Raw genomic sequence first — 26,881 nt, forward strand, 5'->3', positions numbered from 1 at the left:
GGGCTAGGGGTGGGGGCGGGGCCTCCTTCCAAGAGCCTGAGACAGGGCTGAGCCTCTATACTTCTGAGAGGCCTTTTAGGACTAAAAGGCGGGGCTAGGGGTGGGGGCGGGGCCTCTTCCCAAGAGCCTGAGACAGGGCTGAGCCTCTATATTTCTCCCGAGAGGCCTTTTAGGACTAAAGGGCGGGGCTAGGGAAGGGGGCGGGGCCTCCTTCCAAGAGCCTGAGACAGGGCTGAGCCTCTATATTTCTCCCGAGAGGCCTTTTAGGACGAAAGGGTGGGGCTGGGGGTGGGGGCGGGGCCTCCTTCCAAGAGCCTGAGACAGGGCTGAGCCTCTATATTTCTCCTGAGAGGCCTTTTAGGACTAAAGGGCGGGGCTGGGGTGGGGGCGGGGCCTCTTCCCAAGAGCCTGAGACAGGGCTGAGCCTCTATACTTCTCCTGAGAGGCCTTTTAGGACTAAAGGGCGGGGCTAGGGAAGGGGGCGGGGCCTCCTTCCAAGAGCATGAGATAGGGCTGAGCCTCTATATTTCTCCTGAGAGGCCTTTTAGGACTAAAAGGCGGGGCTAGAGGTGGGGCCGGGGCCTCTTTCCAAGAGCACGAGACAGGGCTGAGAATCTATACCTCCCCTGAGGCACTTGTTATAACATGGGGGTGGGGTATAGAAGCCCCGCCCCCTCCTCTAGCCCCGCCCCCTGTGTCCTGGCAGGAACTACAGGACAGGGATAGATGCTCAGCCCTATCTCAGAGCTCGTAACTCCGCCCATCCCAGTCCTGGCCGCCAATTTGTGGCGGCCCGTTTACGTTGGATAAGCGAGACTCTACTGTATTTATTTATTTAATACATTTATAATCCCGCCCTTCTCAGAGCGGCTTACAAATTAAATTTACATACAATATCATATTATTAGCAATAAAATTACCATATTGTACTATATCTATATATTGTAATATTATTAGTAATATTGCATGTAATGTATAATTAATATTATTATATTGCATTATTAGTATTATATTGTATTACAAAATAATATTATTAATATATGTATATACAATATATTATAATATTATAGTAAATTATATTGTCTCACTTATCCAACGTAAACAGGCCAGCAGAACGTTGGATAAGCGAATATGTTGGATAATAAAGAGAGATCAAGGAAAAGTCTATTAAACATAAAATTATGTTATGATTTTACAAATTAAGCACAAAAACATTGTTATACCACAAATTTGACAGAAAAAGTAGTTCAATACACAGTAATGCTATGTAGTAATTACTGTATTTACGAATTTAGCACCAAAATATCACGATGTATTGAAAACATTGACTACAAAAATTATTGGATAATCCAGAACATTGGATTAGCGAGTGTTGGATAAATGAGACTTTACTGGAATAAGATCAGAGTGAAATAATAAATGTATTAATAATAATAAAAATAAAATAATAATAATAATAGAGTAAAATAAATGTAATAGCAACAATAATAGAAAACAAAAATGCGTTGGATAATCCAGAATGTTGGATAAGCAAGTGTTGGATAAGTGAGACTCTACTGTATTGTAATATTATTAGTAATATGACATGTAATATATAATAATAATAATAATAATAATAATAGCATTATTAGTATTATATTGTATTACAAAATCATATTAATATAGTTATATACAATATATTATAATATTATAGTAAATTATATTGTATGTATATATATATAAACATAAAATCATAAAACATATAATACATTAAAACATACTCAAGCAATAGCTACGAGTCAGGCTCAGTGAACAGCCCAGCAGGGAGGAAGCAGCCAGGCTTCGAAGCTGCAAGGCTATTCAATGCTAATCAAGGTGATTTATTGCAATATTAACACTTGCCTCCAACAGACAAGAGTCCTACCCAGAGATATATAAACCCCACTTGCCTGGTTTCCAACAGGCCTCACAACCTCTGAGGATGCCTGCCATAGTTGTGGGCGAAACGTCAGGAGAGAGTGCTTCTGGAGACATGGAAAATTCGCAGCAACCCTGTGACTGCTTTCGACAGTATGTTGCCAAATTGTGGAATTAGGAATGGTGGGAGTTGGAGTCCAAAATACCTGGAGGGCCCAAGTTTGCCCAGGCCTTTGTTTACATATTGCTATTTCGATCAGGCGTTCGTCTTGGACAGCCTCCACATTGTTTACATGTTGTGATTTCGATCAGGCGTTCGCCTAGGACAGGCTCCACATCTTGGGCCTGTCTCAAAAAAAAATGGCGTCGAGGACCTCACTTCGGCCTTTGTTTCCTTTGGCTGGGTTTTGCCTTTGAGCAAAATGGTGGCTTAGAGGCACTTCCGCCAGGCGCTCTGTGTTTCTTTAATGCGCATGCGCATCGCCACTCCCGGCTTTGTATATAGACCAGGTGGGATGTTGGTATGTGTTCCAGCGCATGCGCGATTATTCTTTTCCCGCCTCCTCGCCCTTTCAGAGAGGAGGGTTAGGTTTGCGTATGAGTGCGCATGCGCATTATCTAATCTCCCTCTTCACTGCCCTTAGTGGCAATGGCGACAAGCAACGGCGAAGGTGTTAACATCCACTGCAGCGCATGCGCAGTCCCCGCGCTGACTCCTTTCTCCTGCCCATAGCCAGCATGGCGGCGGCCTGAGGTAAAGGGAAGCGACCCGCTGAGGCGGAGAAAGCGGCGGTTGAGGGATGCTCCGCTCCAGCGGTTTCTTCCGCGGCGTCGAGTGCCCCTTCGGGCCGGCCTGCGGGAGGCCTTACTGCCACTTTCGGCACCCGGCGGGCCCGCCTCAAGCCGCCGCCCCGCCAACGGCGACTCTCCCGCGGCGCCGCCGAGGTAACGGGGCCTATTCGGGGCAGTGCGCATGCGCAGAGGCGCTTCCAGGTTGGAGAAGGGGGGTGGGCCTTGCCTTTAGCCAAAGGCACTCTGTACGTGCTCAGAGGTGCTTTGGAGAGGCCTCTGGTGAGCCAAGGCACTCTGTACATGCTCAGAAGCACCTCCAGGGTGGAGAAGTTGGGAAAATAGACCTTGTTTTGAGTGAAGGGTACTCTGCACATGCTCAGGAGCCCTTCCAGGGTGGAGAGGAAGGGAAAATAGACCTTGTTTTGAGTGACAGGCACTCTGCACATGCTCAGAAGCACCTCCAGGGTGGAGAGGAAGGGAAAATAGGCCTTGTTTTCAGTGAAAGGCACTCTGCACATGCTCAGAAGCACCTCCAGGGTGGAGAGGAAGGGAAAATAGGCCTTGTTTTCAGTGAAAGGCACTCTGCACATGCTCAGAAGCACCTCCAGGGTGGAAAGGAAGGGGAAATAGACCTTGTTTTGAGTGACAGGCACTCTGCACATGCTCAGAAGCATCTCCAGGGTGGAGAGGAAGGGAAAATAGACCTTGTTTTCAGTGAAAGGCACTCTGTACATGCTCAGAAGCACCTCCAGAGTGGAGAGGAAGGGGAAATAGACCTTGTTTTGAGTGACAGGCACTCTGCACATGCTCAGAAGCACCTCCAGGGTGGAGAGGAAGGGAAAATAGACCTTGTTTTCAGTGAAAGGCACTCTGCACATGCTCAGAAGCACCTCCAGGGTGGAAAGGAAGGGGAAATAGACCTTGTTTTGAGTGACAGGCACTCTGCACATGCTCAGAAGCATCTCCAGGGTGGAGAGGAAGGGAAAATAGACCTTGTTTTCAGTGAAAGGCACTCTGTACATGCTCAGAAGCACCTCCAGAGTGGAGAGGAAGGGGAAATAGACCTTGTTTTGAGTGACAGGCACTCTGCACATGCTCAGAAGCACCTCCAGGGTGGAGAGGAAGGGAAAATAGACCTTGTTTTCAGTGAAAGGCACTCTGCACATGCTCAGAAGCACCTCCAGGGTGGAAAGGAAGGGGAAATAGACCTTGTTTTGAGTGACAGGCACTCTGCACATGCTCAGAAGCACCTCCAGGGTGGAGAGGAAGGGAAAATAGACCTTGTTTTCAGTGAAAGGCACTCTGCACATGCTCAGAAGCACCTCCAGGGTGGAGAGGAAGGGAAAATAGACCTTGTTTTGAGTGACAGGCACTCTGCACATGCTCAGAAGCATCTCCAGGGTGGAGAGGAAGGGAAAATAGGCCTTGTTTTCAGTGAAAGGCACTCTGCACATGCTCAGAAGCACCTCCAGGGTGGAGAGGAAGGGAAAATAGACCTTGTTTTGAGTGACAGGCATTCTGCACATGCTCAGAAGCACCTCCAGGGTGGAGAGGAAGGGAAAATAGACCTTGTTTTGAGTGACAGGCACTCTGCACATGCTCAGAAGCATCTCCAGGGTGGAGAGGAAGGGAAAATAGGCCTTGTTTTCAGTGAAAGGCACTCTGCACATGCTCAGAAGCACCTCCAGGGTGGAAAGGAAGGGGAAATAGACCTTGTTTTGAGTGACAGGCACTCTGCACATGCTCAGAAGCACCTCCAGGGTGGAGAGGAAGGGAAAATAGACCTTGTTTTCAGTGAAAGGCACTCTGTACATGCTCAGAAGCACCTCCAGAGTGGAGAGGAAGGGGAAATAGATCTTGTTTTGAGTGACAGGCACTCTGCACATGCTCAGAAGCACCTCCAGGGTGGAGAGGAAGGGAAAATAGGCCTTGTTTTCAGTGAAAGGCACTCTGCACATGCTCAGAAGCACCTCCAGGGTGGAGAGGAAGGGAAAATAGACCTTGTTTTCAGTGAAAGGCACTCTGCACATGCTCAGAAGCACCTCCAGGGTGGAGAGGAAGGGAAAATAGACCTTGTTTTCAGTGACAGGCACTCTGCACATGCTCAGAAGCACCTCCAGGGTGGAAAGGTTGGGAAGATTGTATGATTCTATGATTCTAGATGAGCCTTGTTTACAGTGAAAGGCACTCTGCACATGCTCAGAGGTACTTTGGAGGTGGATGTGGAGCAGTATGGGTGAAGAAGAGGTCCCTGATGATCCAATGCACTCTGTACATGCTCAGGAGCCCTTCCAGGGTAGAGTAGATGGAAGATGGGCCTTGCCATTTACTTATTTATTTGCTACATTTCTATCCCGCCCTTCTTACAAATCAAAGCGGCTTACAAATTAAATTTACATACAATATTATATTATTAGTATAGTACAATACTGGCCTATAATTTACTATATTGTACTGTATCAATATATTGTAATATTATCCAAGCTTCTGGATTATCCAAGGCATTTTTGTAGTCAATGTTTTCAATATATCGTGATATTTTGATGCTGAATTCGTAAATACAGTAATTACAACATAACATTACTGCATCTTGAACTACTTTATATGTCAAATTTGTTGTATAACATGATGTTTTGGTGCTTAATTTGTAAAATCATAACCTAATTTGATGTTTAATAGGCTTTTCCTTAATCCCTCCTTATTATCCTAGCTTCTGCCGGCCTGTTTAGCTTGGATAAGTGAGACTTATATATATAAATAAAACTAGCATAGCATGTTATTGCCATCAGTGCAAGGCACTCTGCACATGCTCAGGAGACCTTCCAGGGTGGAAGTTGGGCCTCTTTTTCAGTGAATGGCACTTTGCACATGCTCAGGAGACCTTCCAGGGTGGAAGTTGGGCTTCTTTTTCAGTGAATTGCACTCTGCACCTGCTCAGGAGACCTTCCAGGGTGGAAGTTAGGCCTCTTTTTCAGTGAATTGCTCTCTGCACATGTTCAGGAGACCTTCCAGTGTACAGTACCTGGCTCTTGCCTTCAGTGAATGGCACTCTGTACATGCTTAGAGGTACTTTGGAGGTGGAAGAGAGAAAGCGGAGGGCGAAGGAGAGGTCTCTGATGATTCAATGCACTCTGCACATGCTCAGAAGTGCTTCCAGGGTAGAGTAGATGGGAAGATGAGCCTTGTTTTCAGTGAAAGGCACTCTGCACATGTTCAGAGGTGTTTTGGAGATGGAAGTGTGCCAGAAGGAATGCGAAAAGGGAAATATGTGGGTCCTTTGCTTGGGAAATCAATGGGTCCTGGGCTTTAAAAGGGGAAATATCTCTTTAAGAGCCGCTTGCATGCAAAGCTGGGGGTTTCTGTCCGGTCTTGGGTTATCTTGGCCGCCCAGAAAGAGGCGTTATTGTGACATTTTCTGGAGATAACTGTGCGAGAAGTGGATTGCGAGACTTTTCCGTAAAAGCATGAACAAGTACCTCCATTGCCTGCTAACGCGTGAGAGCTCAGGTAAAAAAAAAGAAGACATCAGATAGATAGATAGGAATACAGAGATAAGAGATTATTATTATTATTATTATTATTATTATTATTATTCTGGAACATGGCTATACAGCCCGGAAAACTCACAGCACCCAGATGGATAGATAGATAGATAATACAGAAATAGATATGGGTGAATAGATAGGTAAAGGGGAGATAAGACGGGATATAAGAATAAAATTATTATTATTATTATTATTATTATTATTATTATTATTATTATTATTATTATTATTCTGGAACATGGCCATACAGCCCGGAAAACTCACAGCATCCCAATGGATAGATAGATAATACAGAATTAGATATGGGCGAATAAATAGGTAACGGGGAGATGGGGCGGAATACAATAATAAAATTGTTGTTGTTGTTGTTGTTGTTATTATTATTATTATTATTATTATTATTATTATTATTATGGAACATGGCCATACAGCCCAGAAAACTCAAAGCACCCCAATGGATAGATAGATAATACATAAATAGATATGGATGAATAGATGGGTAACGGGGAGATGGGGCGGGATACAAGAATAAAATTATTATTATTATTATTATTATTATTATTATTATTATTATTATTAATCTGGAACATGGACATACAGCTCGGAAAACTCACAGCACCCCGATGGATAGATAGATAGATAATACAGAGATAGATATGGGTGAATAGATAGGTAATGGGGAGATAAGGTGGGATACAAGAATAAAATTATTATTATTATTATTATTATTATTATTCTGGAACATGGACATACAGCCCGGAAAACTCACAGCACCCTGATAGATAGATAATACAGAAATAGATATGGGTGAATAGATAGGTAACGGGGAGATGGGGCGGGATACAAGAATAAAATAATAATAATAATAACAATAATAATAATAATTCTGGAACATACAGCCTGGAAAACTCACAGCATCCCGATGCATAGATAGATAGATAATACAGAAATAGATATGGGTGAATAGATAGGTAATGGGTAGATGGGGTGGGATACAAGAATAAAATAATAATAATAATGATAATAATGATAATAATAATAATAATTCTGGAACATAAAGCCTGGAAAACTCACAGCACCCCAATGGATAGATAGATAGATAGATAGATAGATAGATAGATAGATAGATAGATAGATAGATAGATAATACAGGAATAGATATGGAAGAATAGATAGGAGATGGGGAGGGATACAAGAATAAAATAATAATAATAATAATAATAATAATAATAATAATAATAATTATTATTATTCTGGAACATACAGCCTGGAAAACTCACAGCACCCTGATGGATAGATAGATAGATAATACAGAAATAGATATGGATGAATAGATAGGTAATGGGGAGATGGGATCGGCTACAAGAATAAAATAATAATTATTATAATAATTATTATTATTCTGGAACATACAGTCTGGAAAACTCACAGATAGGTGAATGGATTGATGTTTAGATGGATAGATAGGAATATCTGTGGCAACTATATATATTTTTGTATCTGTTCTTTAATCTTAGAATCTCTAGTTTTTCTAAATCGGTTATTGAAATAACCCTTTTCTGGTTTGACGAAACGAATGGCTTTTCTTGCTAATTATAACCCGGTATAGGTTCAGCTTTGTTCGCAGTTTCGTTTCAAAGACAGATGTTGAATGACTGAAACTTTTAAGAGTTTCTATAGCTGTTTTTGGGCTTGCTTTGTTCGTAACATCATGTATTTGTATTTTTGCCCAAATACATACATTTGAATTTATATTTTCCAGTTAAAAGAAACTTATCAATGTAGGGCATCTCAAAAGTCAAGGAGTGAAATTTAATGTTTTTGTCGAAGGCTTTCATGGCCGGAATCGCTGGGTTGCTGTGAGTTTTCCAGGCTGCCTGGCCATGCTCCAGAAGCATTCTCTCCTGACGTTTTGCCCACATCTGTGGCAGGCATCCTCAGAGGTTGTGAGGTCTGTTGGAAACTAGGCAAGTGGGGTTTATATATATATATATCGCTGTGGAATGATGTCCTAGATATTTCGCTGTATTCTGTATTTTCTTTTCGTTCTTCTTTTTCCCGATTCTGTCAGGTTTTTTTTGTTAGAAATATATCTATATATATAAAAGGGTAATGAAGTTTCGGCCTAGGACAAAACAACAAAACTACACATCCCAGAAATACTAAACTTGACAGCACAACCCCTATCGACTATCTTAACTTTTAACGAAAACCACTTATTTTTTGGGTTCTTGAGAGCATGATTTAAAAGCAATATCTATCTATCTTCTTCTGTATATATAAAAGAGTGATGGAATCCTGGCGACCGACAAAACAACAAAACTACAGGCCCCCCAACCTCGAAATTTGACAACACAACCCATCATCCACATCTCTAGGTTGATACAACAAAAAGAGAAGAAAAATAAACTCCTAATTAGAGGGAGAGGAATAATTGTTTTTATCCAATTGCTGCCATTTTGAAGGCTAAGCTCCGCCCACTTGGTTTCCTAGCAATCCACTGAGCCCAGGGGACAGGCAGAGTTAGGCCTCACTTAGGCCTCTTCCACACTGCCTATAAAATACAGATTATGATTTTAACTGGATTATATGGCAGTGTAGACTGAAGGCCCTTCCACACAACTATATAACCCATTTATAATGGACTTAATGTCAGGGGAAAACCTTCACCCTTTACCTTAACTACCACCAATTCCTCAATATTTTTATTTCCCATACCACCATACTTCGCCACAGCAACGCGTGGCTGGGAACAGCTAGTATCTATATCTATATCTATATATCTATATATCTATAAAAGAGTGATGGAATCCTGGCACCGAGCAAAACAACAAAACTAAACACCCCCCAACCTCGATATTTCACAACACAATCCATCATCCACGCCTCGAGGTTGAAACCACAAAATATCACGTCACGAACCTCCATGGGGCCTCAAAAACCCCAAAAAATGGAGCTATTCAGTGCAATTCCAGTGGGCCACAGCAACGCGTGGCGGGCCACAGCTAGTATATATATATATATGTATTTGTAGTGGCATGTCTTTGTTCTTGGCAGTTCAGTGACACGGTTCTTCAGTTTAACAACCGAGTAACCTGTGTGCCATTACATGAATGTTGTGGTAATGGTGACTTCTGACAAGGTCATGCTTTTCTTGACTAATGGTTTTCAAAAGGTGGTCTCCGCATGTTCATTTGCCAAACGAACAGACACTGGGTAATTTTCCAATTGATTCCCTTTTATCTTTTCTTTCCGCAGGGTGCGGCTATGATCCGTACAACCCAGAGCTTCCGAAACCTGTGGCCCAGAGCAGCAATGGTGCCTTGGAGGAGATCCCCGAACCGGCGGCCGGCATTCTGGAGCTGGAGCTGGTTAACAAAGCAATCGAAGCGGCCAAGGACGAGTACGAGCGCGATAGGAAGAAGTACGAGGAGCTGTTGGAGACGGCCAAAGAGTACGGCTCCTCCGAGGGCGCCTTGCTCGACTCAGAGGCTGCTTCGGACCCATTCCCTTCTCTGGACTACAACCCAGGGAGCTACGATGCCTGTTGTAGCACTGACTACAACCCTACCCCGCTCTCTGGCAAGTACACTTTGGATTCTTCCGGTCCTTCCAAGTCTAAGGGACGCTCCTTGGAGTACGTGCCCACCGTGGTCAGCCATCCCAAGAAGTACAGCTCCTCCACCGGGAACAGCAAATACGTCGTCGACAACTCCAAGCCCTCGACAGATTTGGAGTACGACCCGCTTTCCAATTACTCGGCCAGACTCTTAAACAAAGCGAAACAGCAGAAGGGGGTCAAGCGTAAAAGAGGTTCCGACCACAGCGAGGTTTATTCTCCTTCGTTGAAGAGGGTTTGCGACGCGTCTAGCGACTCCGAACCGTCGGCCCGGTTCTCGGACTCGGAAGAAGAACGGGACGCAGGACACAGCTCTAGTTCAAAAATAAATTGCGTTGCGGAAAGTGGGTTCGGAGCCGGAGGAGCCCGGCAAGCGGGGTCACAGGATAAAGTTCCAAAGAGGTCCGAAGTGTCTTCCAGAGAGGACCCAAAAGTGGGAGCGAAGAGCAAAGGGGGGACGAAGGAGAAACCGAGGAAGAAGAGGGAAGAGGGGAAAACGGACGGCAGCAAAGTTACCCCCAAGGAGAAAGCGAAGCTCCGAAACGGTGAGAGGGTGAAGGAGAAAACCAACAAGGCACACAAGCCTATGTCTCCTGGAGCCGCGAGGGTTCAGGACGGCGGCAAGAAGACACGTGGGGAGAAATCGAACGGCGGTAAAAAGGACGGAGAGAAAGCAGATGTCGGTAAAAAGAACGAGGAGAAAGTGGACGTCGGTAAAAAGGACGGCAAGCTCCGGTCCGCCGATCCTAAAAGGAAGACGGACCCGAAAGACGGGAAGGGGAAGAGACCCTCTTCTGACAAACCCAAGCTGGGGAACTCGGAGGGCAAGCGGCGGACCCTGAGCCACGCCGAGCTCTTTGGGGACGAGAGCGGGGACGAGGGGTCCCTCCCCGTCGCGATCCCGGGCGCGAGTTCGGACTCGGACGCTGACGGCGGCTGCTCGCCTTTGCCCCGGGATAACGGGGTGGTGGGTGCCAAGCGGCCCAAGCTATCCAAGCGGCCGTCCTCCTCCTCCTCTTCTTCCGATGAGGTCGATTACTCCGTCCTCGAGCGGGACCTAGACTTCGAGTCCGACCCGATGGAGGAGTGCCTTCGGATTTTTAACGAGTCCACCGACGTCAAGACGGAGGACAAAGGCCGGCTCGGCAAACAGGTGAATGGCCTGGGGGAGTTCCTAGCTGTATAACCCAGTAGTTCCCAACTTGTGGGCCGAGACCTATAGGAGCCACTCTGGAGCCATAAATGTGAAATAATCTATATATATAAAATGATAAAGTTGTTTGCGCAGTGACTATAACAACAAAACGAAACATCCCAGAAATACGAAATTTGGCAACACAATGCAAAAGGCTTGCCTCCAGGTTTCAACAACACAACCACACCACAAAACCACAATCCAGACCCACAAAACTCACAACAACGCATCATGCGATAACAACACAACTAAACGCCCCAGAAATACAAAACTTGGCAACACAATGCAAAAGCCTTGCCTCCCAGTTGTAACAACACAACCACACCACAAAACCACACAGGACCCACAAATGTCACAACAACACATCGTGACTATAACAACACAACTAAACGCCCCAGAAATACGAAACTTGGCACACAACTAAACGCCCCAGAAATGTAAAACTTGGCAACACAACGCAAAAGCCTTCCCTCCAGGTTGTAACAACACAACCACACCACAAAACCACAATCCGGACCCATAAAACTCACAACAACGCATTGTGACTATAACAACACAACTAAACGCCCCAGAAATACGAAACTTGGCACACAACTAAACACCCCAGAAATACAAAACTTGACAACACAACACAAAAGCCTTTTCTCCTGGTTATAACAACACAACTACACCACAAAGCCACAATCCGGACCCACAAAACTCACAACAATGCATCGTGACTATAACAACACAACTAAACGCCCCAGAAATACGAAACTTGGCACACAACTAAACACCCCAGAAATACAAAACTTGACAACACAACACAAAAGCCTTTTCTCCCGGTTATAACAACACAACTACACCACAAAACCACAATCCGGACCCACAAAACTCACAACAACGCATCGTGACTATAACACAACTAAACGCCCCAGAAATACAAAATTTGACAACACAATGCAAAAGCCTTGCCTCCCAGTTGTAAAAACACAACCACAACACAAAACCACAATCCGGACCCACAAAACTCACAACAACGCATTGTGACTATAACAAATACAAAATTTGACAACACAACTCATCCACCTCCCCAATCCCTACATTCACACTTGGCCTCCAAAAAAAACAATTACAATAATAACAATGACAACAACAACAACAATAAGAATCTACACCATCACAGGCAAGAAGCAGCCAGGCACTGAGGCTGAGAGGCCAATCAGTGCTACACTGGGCCTCCAAAAAACAATACAGTAGCATCTAACTTATCCAACCTTCATGACCACAACAACAACAACAATAATAAACACCTACACAGGCAAAACAAAAAAAGACTATTGTACCACAATAAAAATATAAACCGCATTCAGCAGAATCAGACATTACAATTAACAACAAACCAAAGACAACAGGGATCTCAAGCAATTATCAATCAACACAAAAATTGAAGAAGGTAACAGACTTCAAATAGTACTACTAATGTGAGTATAAAGAAGGGTGGAGGTCACAGCATCAATACAACCTAATGTAGACTGACCAACACCACCAGACTAAGCCACAGCAACGCGTGGCCGGGCACAGCTAGTAATAATAATAATAACTAAAAATGCTACTACGGCTATTACTAACAGTGATAATTAATAACAGTACTGTTATCATAATCATCATTATTATTAGTAACTAGCGTTGCTGTGGCATCATCCTAAGTGGGGTTTTGTTTGTGGAGGCAAGTGTGAATGTTTTAAGTAGCCACCTTGGTTAACATTGAATGGGCTTGCAGCTTCAAAGTGTGATTGTTCCCTCCCTGGGGGAATCCTTTGTTGGGACGTGTTAGCTAGCTCTGGTTGCTTCCTGTCTGGAATACCCTTATTTTCAGAGTGTTGTTTTTTACTTACTGTCCAAATTGTAGAATTGTTTAAATGGTGGCTGCCAGGTTTTGTTCATTTTGATGGTTACCAGGAACCCAAATAATAATAATAATAATAATAATAATAATAATAATAATAATAATAATGATTTTCTGTCATTTTGACCTAATTTTAAGGGTTTTTTATTGAAAGACATACATTGGATGACAGTGTTTTTTTGTGGACAAATTGGGTGTGAATTGGCCCAGTGGTTTTGTTGTTTACTCCATAGTAATTACGCACATTACATGTTTATATACTGTATATACTCGAATATAAGCCTAGTTTTTCAGCTTGTTTTTTTAAGACTGAAAAAGCCCTCCTCGGCTTATACTCGGGTCCTGGTTGGCTTATATTTGGGTCAGCTTATACTCGAGAATATATGGTACGTTTATTATTTTTCTCTATTATTATTGGTATTATTACATGTATTATTTTTCTCTATTATTGTTGCTACTACAGTAGAGTCTCACTTATCCAACGTTCTGGATTATCCAACACATTTTTGTAGTCAATGTTTTCAATACATGATGATGATGATATAATAATATGATGATAATAATAAAATGATGATGATAATAATGATGATAATAATGATTATGATAATAATAATATGATAATAATAATAATTATAATAATAATATGATAATAATATGATGATAATATGACAATACGCTTATCCAACACTCACTTATCCAACGTTCTGGATTATCCAACGCATTTTTGTAGTCAATGTTTTCAATACATCATGATATTTTGGTGCTAAATTCGTAAATACAGCAATTACAACATAACATTACTGCGTATTGAACTACTTTTTCTGTCAAATTTGTTGTATAACGTGATGTTTTGGTGCTTAATTTGTAAAATCATAACCTAATTTGATGTTTAATAGGCTTTTCCTTAATCCCTCCTTATTATCCAACGTTCTGCCGGCCTGTTTACATTGGATAAGCGAGACTCTACTCTATATATATATATATATATATATATATATATATATATATACACAATATAATTTACAATAATATATGATAATTATACCATATTGTATATACATATAATATTCATAATATTATATTGTAATACCATATAATACTAATTATACAATATAATAATATTAATTACATATTATATTTTACATGTAATATTACTAATAATTACTTATGTTGGATAAGTGAGACTCTACTGTATTACATTTATTTTACTCTATTATTATTATTATTATTAATAATAATAATATATTTATTCCCTCTGATATTATCATTATTGCATTTATTATTTTACTCTATTTATTATTACATGTATTATTTTCCTGTATTATTATTATTATTACATGTATTATTTTACTCTATTATTAATAAAAGGATACATAAGCAGAATATGAGAATAATGATTTGATTAGAGTTGGACAGTCATATCTTAAATTTGAGCATCAAAAACATTTAACCTACTGATGCCTCAATTAATGTCATTTTATTGGTATCTATTTTTATTTCTGAAATTTACCACCCTCAGCTTATACTGGATGTTTCCCCAGTTTTTTTGTGGTAAAATTAGGTGCCTCGGCTTATATTTGGGTCAGCTTATACTTGAGTGTATACGGTATATATCAGAGTATTTGCAGCGCAGCAGTAGTTAGATGGAAGCAGTGGAACACAGAACGAAGAGACACTCAGAGACGTTGATAAAACTATTTACAAAGTTTTATTGTATGCAGTAATAATCAACACAAATAGACTTACAGACAAACACAGGACTGTTCTGTTCTCCAACAGAACTTGACTCAAACTCTAGGCAGACAGAACTCAACTGAACTGAACCGAACTTGTGTCTGGATACTCCCTAGTTCCAGCCACACAACTAGGACATCATAGCTTCTTGTCAATTAACTCTTTCCACACTATGGTACATTCTGGACGATGCAATCAGTTGCAATACAAGCATGGCACAAATTATAAATTTATACAAAGTAGACAAAGTATTTATACAAAGTATAAATACACAAATCCCACATTAACAGTATATACAATAAATAATTGTCGAGTTGTCAAAGAGGCAACTTTGATAGACCAGTGGGCTTCTATAAGAGTCAGACTGGACCGAGATATGTTAATAACAACAACAACAAAAACAATTAGTAGTACTAAACATACTAATAATAATAATAATAATAATAATAATAACAACACCACTGGAACCATCAAATTCAGAAATGCCTGGTTTAGCTCTGGTTTCATATTAGAGGAGGTCTTGTTGGGACATATGTGTTGTCGAAGGTTTTTGTGGCCAGAATCTCTGTGAGTTTTCCGGACGGCATGGCCATATTTTGGAAGCATTCTCTCCTGACGTTTCGCCCACATCTATGGCAGGCTTCCGCAGAGGTTGTGAGACATCTTCTTCTTCTTTCAGCCGTCGAAAGAGGAAGGGGCCGAGGAAAAGGCGACCGAAGACCGGTTGACCACGCTCTTTCCCGGGCAGAAACGGAGGATCTCTCATGTCGCAAACCAAGGGAGTCCGGTGAGTCGATTTCAGAGCCATTTTTCCACCCGTTTCCGAATTGACTTGACTTTCTCATCGGCCAAAAGCAGGCCCACACTTCCCATTGAAATACTCGAAAAGGCCGTATGGTTTCCTAGTTTCCGCACGTTGCCTGCGGACGTATTTTCTCGCGGCTGTTTCAACATTCAAGGGCCGGTGGTCAGCACTTTGTGCCTTCCGCCCGGCCGCTTTTCCTCTGTAAAAGGCAAAGTGGTTTGGAAAAAACCCGCAACGCAAATATTTGCAGGGCTTTATTATTATTTTTTAGCCTTATGCTTTGTGGACGGAGTTTGCTTTTCAGAAGGGGATGTGACTCAGACACTTAGAAAATCTTGACCGTAATAATAATAATAATAATAATAATAATAATAATAATAATAATAATAATAATAATAATAATCTGAAAATACATCACACAGTCCTAAACGCTTGGGAGGTTTTTGACTTGTGATTCTGTGATACGAATTCCAGCAAATGTATCTTGTTTGCTGTGTCATACTCTCTCTTTGTGTCAATAATAATAATAATAATAATACTTAGTTTGTATTATTATTACATCACACAGTCCAAAACATTTGCTGTGCATACTCTTTGTGTCGATAATAATAATAATAATAATAATAATAATAATAATAATACTTAGTTTGTAATCCACAAATATTTGCTGTGTCATACTCTGTCTTTGTGTCAATAATAATAATAATAATTCTTAGTTTGTATTATTATTACATCACACAGTCCAAAACGTTTGCTGTGCATAATCTGTCTTTGTGTCAATAATAATAATAATAGTAATAATACTTAGTTTGTAATCCACAAACATTTGCTGTGTCATACTCTGTCTTTGTGTCAATAATAATAATAATTAGTTTGTATTATTATTACATCACTCAGTCCAAAATGTTTGTTGTGCATACTCTGTCTTTGTGCCAATAATAGTAATAATAATGATTATAATAATATGAAATTCCAGCATATATATCTCGTTTGCTGTGTCATACTATGTCTTTGTGTCAATAATAATAATAATAATAATAATAATAATATGAAATCCAGCATATATATCTCATTTGCTGTGTCATACAGTCTTTGAGTGAATAATAATAATAATAATAATAATAATATGAAATCCCAGCATATATATCTCGTTTGCTGTGTCATCCTCTGTCTTTGTGTCGATAATAATAATAATGCTGGATTTCATATTATTATTTTTATTTTATTACGAAATCCAGCATATCTATCATTTGCTGTGTCATAATAAAATAATAATAATACGAAATCCAGCATATATATCTCATTTTCAGTGTCATACAGTCTTTGAGTTAATAACAATAATAATAATAATAATAATATGAAATTCCAGCATATATATCTCGCTTGCTGTGTCATCCGCTGTCTTTTGTGTCAATAATAATAATACGTAATGCAGCATATATATCTCATTTGCTGTGTCATACTGCCTTTGAGTTAATAACAACAACAACAACAACAACAACAACACTTGGGAAGTGTTCGACTTGTGATTTTGTGATACGAAATCCAGCATATCTATCTTGTTTGCTGTGACATAATAAAATAATAATAATCATAATAATACAAAATCCAGCATATATATCATTTGCTGTGTCATCATCTGTCTTTGCGTCAATAATAATAATAATAATAATCATAATCATAATACGAAATCCAGCATATATATCTCATTTTCAGTGTCATACAGTCTTTGAGTGAATAATAATAATAATAATAATAATAATAATAATAATAATATGAAATTCCAGCATATAAATCTAGTTTGCTGTATCATACTCTGTCTTGTGTCAATAATAATAATAATAACAACCACAACTTTATTTATATCCCGCCACTATGTCCCAAAAGGGACTTACAGAACAGCACGTAATAGTCCCTTAAGTAAAGGTAAAGTTTTCCCCTGACGTTAAGTCCAGTAGTGTCCGATTCTGTGGGTTGGTGGTTGTAAAGAGCTACAAATGTCTAAGGCTCTTTCAGGCAGGGGGGAATCCTTTTAAATCCCACTGCTACCACCAATTGTAACGAGGACTTATTTATCATACACTGCCACCAATTAGTAAAGTCCTTATTAACGCTGCCACCAATTGTAAAGGAGCTATTAACGCTTGACACCACTTTGGAAAGATTCAGCCACCACAGACTCAGAGAGGAGACCTTTTACATTAACAAGTTTATTCAGGCACAGAGCTTAGTGGTTATAAAATTGTTTCTCCTTAGAGGCACTTTGATTAACAGTTACAATATCAGAATGAGGTGATTCAAACTTCCTAAAATGTCACTTCTTTCTCTACTACTTTTAATCCGCAATCACCCTGTGATATACAATCACAGATTCTCTGTTCCTTACTAGGACACAGACTACATTCAATAAGTCACCAAACTTATTTTAAACTGACTCAAAATAAGCAATTGAGCCTCCCTGAGACCTTCAACCTACCCTGTTTCCCCTAAAATAAGACATCACCAGAAAATAAGACCTAGTAGAGGTTTTGCTGAATTACTAAATATAAGGCCTCCCCCGAAAGTAAGACCTAGCAAAATTTTTGTTTGGAACACCAGAGAATGCAGGATCGGTAAATGTACGTACCATAGAGTGTTGTACATGGAAATAATGGTAGTAACAAGAAATTCTTGATTTCACAGTTTGCCTGGTTATGCTGGTTTGTGATGACAACTACTGTACAGTATATAATAAATGTTCATTTTTTTGTTCAACAATAAATGTGAATTCTTCTTCATGGAGAAATAAGACATCCCCTGAAAATAAGACCTAGTGCACTTTGGGAGCAAAAATTAATATAGGACACTGTCTTATTTTCGGGGAAACACGGTAGGATCAGTCTTCCCTGTGCCTCATCAGAGCACAGTCTGACTGTTTTTTTTTTTAAACCTGCACTTCTCCAACAAAACGGCGGTTGGCTCCGCCTACTTCTCCATGGCAACCAACCTCTCTGTGCAGAGATGCAGTAACTGAAATACTTACCCTCTTAAAACACAAACACACAATTAAACATAGCATCTGTAAACCAAAAAAAAAAATTCACACTTCATTACAGTGGTCATCTCCATTTCTAAGCCGAAGAGCCGGCGTTGTCCGTAGACACTTCCAAGGTCATGTGGCTGGCATGATAATGTTTTTATCCCTGGGTTATAAATGTTGTTTCCGAATTGGTTCTGTAATAAAAACATGGGGAAAGTTTACTAAGCTGCCAAATTCTGCACCCGGCAGGCGGAAGCCCCGCGCAAGACGGTGGTGCGCCCGTTTCGGCCCCCGACGGCGCAGGAGGTGTGCTACCAGCGGATCCAGGAGGCCCAGAAGCAGGCTTTGCGACTGGCCCAGCAGCAGCAGCAACAACAACAACAACAACAAAGCAGAGTGGCCCGGCCACTCTCCACGCCTCCCTTGAGAAGCCCTTCCCTTGGGATGCGCACAGGCGAGAGGAAGCGCATTGCGCATGTGCCTCAGCGGGCCACTCCGGCGGCTGCAAAGGCCGGTAAGACCTCAATTAATATCATTATTATTACCGCATTCAAATTGTTTTATGTGGTTTTATGTTGATAGTATGTTTTTAATTTGCTGATTGTGTTTTAACCCATGTTGATCGGGCTTGTCCCTATCTTCTATATATATAAAAAGGTTCTGACCGTTTCTGCCTTAAAGTAAACAGGGAAACTAAACACCCCAAACCCACGAAACTTGGCCACATAACACATGGCCATCCCCGCTGTGTTTATAATGTATACACAATGTAATTTGTATCATTTTATATTAAGATATATATATATATATATATATATATATATATGTGTGTGTGTGTGTGTGTGTGTGTGTGTGTGTGTGTGTTCTGACCGTTTCTGCCTTAAAGTAAACAGCGAAACTAAACACCCCAAACCCACGAAACTTGGCCACATAAGACATGGCCATCCCCGCTGTGTTTATAATGTGTACACAATGTAATTTGTATCATTTTATATTTATATATATATATATAAAAGAGTGATGGTATCAGGGCAGTGGACAAAACAACAAAACTACAGGCCCCCCAACCTCGAAATTTGACAACACAACCCATCATCCACGCCTCTAGGTTGATACAACAAAAAGAAAAGAAAAATAAAGTCCTAATTAGAGGGAGAGGAATAATTGTTTTTATCCAATTGCTGCCAGTTAGAAGGCTAAGCTCCGCCCACTTGGTCTCCTAGCAACCGACTCAGCCCAGGGGACAGGCAGAGTTAGGCTTCACTTAGGCCTCTTCCACAGATTATCTAATTTGCACTGGATTATATGGCAGTGTAGACTAGGCTATATAACCCATTTAGAATCTTATATTATCTGCTTTGAACTGGATTATCTTGACTCCACACTGCCATATAATCCACTTCAGTGTGCATTTTATCCAGCTGTGTAGAAGGGGCCTCATATAATCCAGTTCTAAGCAGATAATATAAGATTATAAATATACAGTAGAGTCTCACTTATCCAACATAAACAGGCTGGCACCTTTAGCCTTGACCTTAACTACCACCAATTGCTCAATACTTTATTTCCCATACCACCATACTTCGCCACAGCAAAGCGTGGCCGGGCACAGCTAGTATATATATATATGTATATATAAATGTTCTGACTGTTTCTGCCTTCAAGTAAACAGCGAAACTAAACACCCCAAACCCACGAAACTTGGCCAGAAAAGACATGGTCTTCCCCCCTGTGTTTAGACATCAAAAAACAAGAAAAATAAAGTCCTAATAATTGTTTTTTTCCCCATTGCTGCCAGTTAGAAGGCTAAGCTCCGCCCGCTTTGTCTCCTAGCAACCCACTCAGCCATTTAATGGTGCCCAGGGCTGCTTCAAACAGGCCTCTTCCACACTGCCTATAAAATATAGATTATTTGATTTGAACTGGATTATATGGCAGTGTAGACTCAAGGCCCTTCCACACAGCTATATTGCCCATTTATAATCTTATATTATCTGCTTTGAACTGGATTATCTTGAGTCCACACTGCCATATAATCCACTTCAGTGTGCATTTTATACAGCTGTGTAGAAGGGGCCTCGTATCATCCAGTTCTAAGCAGATAATATAAGATTATAAATACAGTAGAGTCTCACTAATCCAAGCCTCGCTTATCCTAGCCTCTGGATAATCCAAGCCATTTTTGTAGTCAATGTTTCCAATATATCGTGATATTTTGATGCTAAATTCATAAATACAGTAATTATAACATAACTTTACTGTGTATTGAACTACTTTTTCTGTCAAATTTGTTGTATAACATGAAGTTTTGGTGCTTAATTTGTAAAATCATAACCTAATTTGATGTTTAATAGGCTTTTCCTTGATCAGTCCTTATTATCCAAGATATTCGCTTATCCAAGCTTCTGCCGGCCCGTTTAGCTTGGATTAGTGAGACTCTACTATATACAGCAGAGTCTCACTTATCCAACATAAACACCCCAGCAGAACGTTGGATAAGCGAATATGTTGGATAATAAGAAGGGATTAAGGAAAAGTCTATTAAACGTCAAATTACATTATGATTTTACAAATTAAGCACCAAAACATCATGTTATACAATAAATTTGACAGGAAAGTAGTTCAGTGTGCAGTACTGCTATGTAGTAATTACTGTATTTACGAATTTAGCATCAAAATATCGCAATGTTTTGAAAACATTGACTACTAAAAGGCCGACTGCGTTGGATAATCCAGAACATTGGATAAGCGAATGTTGGATAAGTGAGACTCTACTGTAATATGAAATAATTCCTGTGGTATAATAATACAGAACAATATAATCTCTAAAACCAGGGCAGTAAATAACGAGCAACACTCTGAAAGCAGGGAAATTGGGAATTCCAGAAAGGAAACAATCAGGGCCAGCTAACACTTCCCAACAAAGGATTCCCATAAGCCACAGCAACACGTGGCCAGGCAAAGCTAGTTGTATTATAATAATATTATATTATATATTAGTATTATAATTAATATGTAATAATAATATAATAATATTATCATAATATAATATAATAATATTGTATGTAATAACAACAACAACAAGCCCAACAACAACATAAGTTAAAACTTTTCTTTTTAAATTAACACAAAATCTCGACGAACACAGTATTTGACTAAATAATATATTATTCAGAATAACTTAAGGATTTTTTAGTACAACTGAAACTCTGTATATGTTCGATACTTTGGACCAGGGGTCCTCAAACTTTTTAAGCAGAGGGCCGGTCCACAATCCTTCAGACTGTTGAGGGGCCAAATTATCATTTGAAAAAGAAATACGAACAAATCCCTATGCACACTGCACATGTCTTATTTGTAGTGCAAAACAACAACAACAATGAAAGAACAATAAAATATTTTAAAATTAAAACAGTTTTAACCAACATAAACCTATCAGGCCAATGAGATAGTCAAATTAATTAGGATTGTTGTTGTTGTTGTTGTTGTTCTGTGCCTTCAAGTCAAGTGGGCAAGCCTAAGTCTAAAATTATTTATTTATTCATTTACTACATTTATTTACTACATTTATATCCCACCCTTCTCACCCCGAAGGGAACTCAGAGCAGCTGTATGTACATACAATATATTATATTATTAGCATATCACAATATTAGCATTATATATTACTATATTGAACTATACCACTATACTGTAATATTATATGTAATACTAGCTGTGCCCGCCACGCGTTGCTGTGGCAAAGTGGTGGTGGTATTGGTTAAAAATTGTTGTGTAATTTTTATTTGACGTTATTTGTATTTTTTAATTAATTTTATTGTAAGCTATCTTTTTATTTATTATATTTTATTATTTTCTTGTATTATTTTTAGTTATTTTCTGTTATTATAGTATTTTATTGTATTAATTTTTTAGCATTTTTAATTATTTTTAGTGTTTTTAATTATTTTTTATTGGGTTGCTAGGAAACCAAGTTGGAGGAGCTTAGCCTTCTAACTGGCAGCAATTGGATAAAAGCAATTATTCCTCTCTCTCTAATTAGGACTTTATTTTTCTTTTTGTTGTATCAACCTAGAGGCGTGGATGATGGGTTGTGTTGTCAAATTTCGAGATTGGGGGGCCTGTAGTTTTGTTGTTTTGTGAGTCGCCGTGATGCCATCACTCTTTTATATATATAGAATATCAAAACTATCATCTATACTTATGCGCTGTCTCTTTAAGACTCCTCTCTCTTAGGAGCTGAGCATTGCTTTTGCTTTCTGTTTGGCTCCCTGTCCCGAACAGAAAGGGAAAGCGATGCTTAGATTTGTTCGGTTACTATTATTATTTTTATTATTTCTATCCCACTTTCTCTCTCGTATTATTATTATTGTTACCTCTATCTTCCGGCAGGCCTACCCAGTCAATGGTAAGTTGGGAATTTTAACCCACTTTTTAACTTATGTGTCTTAATAGTGTTATGTTTCACAGTGCTGCTTTAATCCTGTTGTATTCAGCCTCGGGTGATAAATACCGTATATACTCAAGTATAAGACGACCCGAATATAAGCTGAGGCACCTATTTTTACCACAAAAAAACTGGGAATATATTGACTCCAGAATAAGCCGAGATACCAATACAGTTACATTAATTGAGGCATCAGTAATTTAAATGTTTTTGAATATTTACATAGATAAAACTGTCCAACTCTGATCAAATCATTATTTTCATCTTCTTCAATGTAAATGTGCGTATGTATCCTTTTAATAATAATAGAGTGAAATAATACATGTAAGAATAATACAGTAGAGTCTCACTTATCCAAGCTAAACAGGCCAGCAGAAGCTTGGATAGGCGAATAACTTGGATAATAAGGAGGGATTAAGGAAAAGCCTATTAAACATCAAATTAGGTTATGATTTTACAAATTAAGCACCAAAACATCATGTTATACAGCAAATTTGACAGAAAAAGTAGTTCAATACACAGTAATGATATGTTGTAATTACTGTATTTACGAATTTAGCACCAAAATATCACGATATATTGAAAACATTGACTACAAAAATGGCTTGGATTATCCAGAGGCTTGGATAAGCGAGGCTTGGATAAGTGAGACTCTACTGTAATAATAAATACAGGAAAATAATACATGTACTAATACATAGAGTAAAATAATAAATATAATAATAATAAGATCAGAGTGAAATAGTAAATGTATTTATCTATATATATAAATGAGTGATGGCATCACGGCGACCCACAAAACAACAAAAGTACAGGCCCCCCAACCTCGAAATTTGACAACACAACCCATCATCCACGCCTCTAGGTTGATACAACAAAAAGAAAAGAAAAATAAAGTCCTAATTAGAGAGAGAGGAATAATTGCTTTTATCCAATTGCTGCCAGTTAGAAGGCTAAGCTCCTCCAACTTGGTCTCCTAGCAACCCAATAAAAAATAATAAAAAAACACTAAAAAATTGATACAATAAAATACTATAATAACAGAAAATAACTAAAAATAATACAAGAAAATAATAAAATATAATAAATAAAAAGATAACTTACAATAAAATTAATTTAAAAAAATGCAAATAACGTCAAATAAAAATTACACAACAATTTTTAACCAATACCACCACCACTTTGCCACAGCAACGCGTGGCCGGGCACAGCTAGTAATAATAATAAAAATAGAGTAAAATAAATGTAATAGTAGCAACAATAATAGAGAAAAATAATAAATGTAATAATACCAATAATAATAGAGAAAAATAATAAATGTACCATATATTCTCGAGTATAAGCTGACCCAAATATAAGCCATCCAGGACCCTCACCCGAGTATAAGCTGAGAGGGGCTTTTTCAGTCTTAAAAAAGGGCTGAAAAACTAGAGTATATACAGTAATATATTGTGTATACATATAATACTGATAATAATGTTGCAGTGTAATACAATATAATGCTAATAATAATATAATATAATATTTATTATATATTATACTAGCTGTGCCCGGTCACGCGTCTTTTCTTTTTGTTGTATTAACCTAGAGCCGTGGATGATGGGTTGTGTTGTCAAATTTCGAGGTTGGGGGGCCTGTAGTTTTGTTGTTTTGTCTGCTGCCCTGATGCCATCACTCTTTTATATATATAGACTAGCTGTGCCCAGCCACGCGTTGCTGTGGCGAAGTATGGTTGTATGGGAAATAAAGTATTGAGGAATTGGTGGTAGTTAAGGTAAAGGGTCCCCTGGGCTGAGTGGGTTGCTAGGAGACCAAGTGAGCGGAGCTTAGCCTTCTAACTGGCAGTAATTGGATAAAAACAATTATTCCTCTCCCTCTAATTAGGACTTTATTTTTCTTTTCTTTTTGTTGTATCAACCTAGAGGCATGGATGAGGGGTTGTGATGTCAATTTTCGAGGTTGTGGGGTGTTTACTTTTGTTGTTTTGTCTGCTGCCGTGATGCCATCACTCTTTTATATATATAGATTACAGTATAGTGGTGTATTACAATAAAGTAATATCTAATGCTAATATTATGCTAATATCATTGTATGTACGTATTATTTGTAAGCTGTTCTGAGTCCCCATTCGGGGTGAGAAAGGTGGGATATAAATGTAGTAAATAAATAAATGATATTGTTTTGTTTCACGGTGCTGCTTTAACCCTCTTAAAGGAGGCTTTAACCCACCTCGAGTCGCAAAGAGATACGGATGATAAATATTATTATTGGGTCGCTGTGAGTTTTCTGGGCTGTCCGTTCTCATTTTGCTGCTCTGTATCTTTGCCTTTCCAGCCCAAGGAAGCCTCAAGAAGACCCTCCCGCCTGTGAGCGGCGCACTCTCCCGTGTCCCCAACACCACGGTGTCCCTGAAAGCCCGCACCTTGGCTGGCATGGCGTCCAAGACAACGTCCACCAACGTCCCGAAACGGGTGGCCCATGCCCCCACCCTGCAGGTATGGCCTTGACTTCAAGCCTTGGGGCCTTTTATCCAAATACCCTATTTCCTTGAATCGAATGCTCACCTTTGGGGCTAAAGCGCCTTGGCGTAGTTGGGGTGCGTGTTCAATTGGCCTCATACAGTCATCTTGTGTCAATATAACAATCTAATAATAATTATTGTATATACTTGAGTATAAGCCTAGTTTTTCAACCCTTTTTTTAAGACTGAAAAATCCCCCTCGGCTTATACTCGGGTCCAGTGCCGTGATTCCATTACCCTTTTATATATATAGATTGATTTGTAAGCCGGGGTGAGAAGAGCGGGATATACTGTATATACTCGAGTATAAGCCTAGTTTTTCAGCTTGTTTTTTAAGACTGAAAAAGCCCCCCTCGGCTTATACTCGGGTCCTAGTTGGCTTATATTTGGGTCAGCTTATACTTGAGAATATATGGTACATGTATTATTTTTCTCTATTATTATTGGTATCATTACATTTATTATGTTTCTCAATTATTGTTGCTACTATTACATTTATTTTTATTCTTCTTATTAAGACATTTCACTCTGATCTTATTATTATTGCATTTATTATTTTACTCTATTTATTATTACAGTAGAGTCTCACTTATCCAACACTCGCTTATCCAACGTTCTGGATTATCCAACGCATTTTTGTAGTCAATGTTTTCAATATATCGTGATATTTTGGTGCTAAATTCATAAATACAGTAATTACTACATAGCATTACTGCGTACTGAACTACTTTTTCTGTCCAATTTGTTGTATAACATGATGTTTTGGTGCTTAATTTGTAAAAGCATAACCTAATTTGTTGTATAATAGGCTTTTTCTTAATCCCTCCTTATTATCCAACATATTCGCTTATCCAACGTTCTGCCGGCCCGTTTATGTTGGATAAGTGAGACTCTACTGTATTACATTTATTTTTATTCTTCTTATTAAGACATTTCACTCTGATCTTATTATTATTGCATTTATTATTTTACTCTATTTATTATTACTTGTATTATTTTCCTGTATTTATTATTATTATTATTATTACATGTATTATTTCACTCAATTATTATTAAAAGGATACATAAGCACACTTACATTGAAGAAGATGGGAATAATGATTTATGAGTTGGACAGTCTGATCTTAAATTTGAGCTTGATGTAAATATTCAGAAACATTTAACCTACTGATGCCTCAATTAATGTAATTTTCTTGGTATCTATTTTTATTTCTGAAATTTACCACTCTCGGCTTATACTAGAGTCAATGTTTTTCCAGTTTTTTGTGGTAAAATTAGGTGCCTCGGCTTATATCCGAGTCGGCTAATACTTGAGTATATACGGTAATACTCATATTATGCTATACTAACAATATAATATATTGTATATACATATAATATTATCAATATTGCAATATATTGCTATAGTACAATATAGTAC

At 39.1% G+C, this 26,881-nt stretch overlaps 1 protein-coding gene across 1 annotated transcript in view; it reads left to right on the forward strand.

Moving 5' to 3' along the window:
- Window positions 1-2,573: 2,573 nt before the first annotated feature.
- rexo1 (RNA exonuclease 1 homolog) overlaps window positions 2,574-26,881 on the forward strand; it is a 39,533-nt gene continuing 15,225 nt past the window's right edge. The window contains exons 1-5 of the mRNA XM_062959502.1: window positions 2,574-2,841; window positions 9,492-11,005; window positions 15,349-15,456; window positions 18,743-19,007; window positions 25,275-25,435. Coding sequence (XP_062815572.1) covers window positions 2,697-2,841; window positions 9,492-11,005; window positions 15,349-15,456; window positions 18,743-19,007; window positions 25,275-25,435 — 2,193 coding nt within the window. The 5' untranslated portion in view covers window positions 2,574-2,696. The remainder of the gene's footprint in view (window positions 2,842-9,491; window positions 11,006-15,348; window positions 15,457-18,742; window positions 19,008-25,274; window positions 25,436-26,881) is intronic.

The sequence above is a fragment of the Anolis carolinensis genome, unplaced genomic scaffold, assembly GCF_035594765.1.
Source record: "Anolis carolinensis isolate JA03-04 unplaced genomic scaffold, rAnoCar3.1.pri scaffold_7, whole genome shotgun sequence".
Taxonomy (NCBI): Eukaryota; Metazoa; Chordata; class Lepidosauria; order Squamata; family Dactyloidae; genus Anolis; species Anolis carolinensis.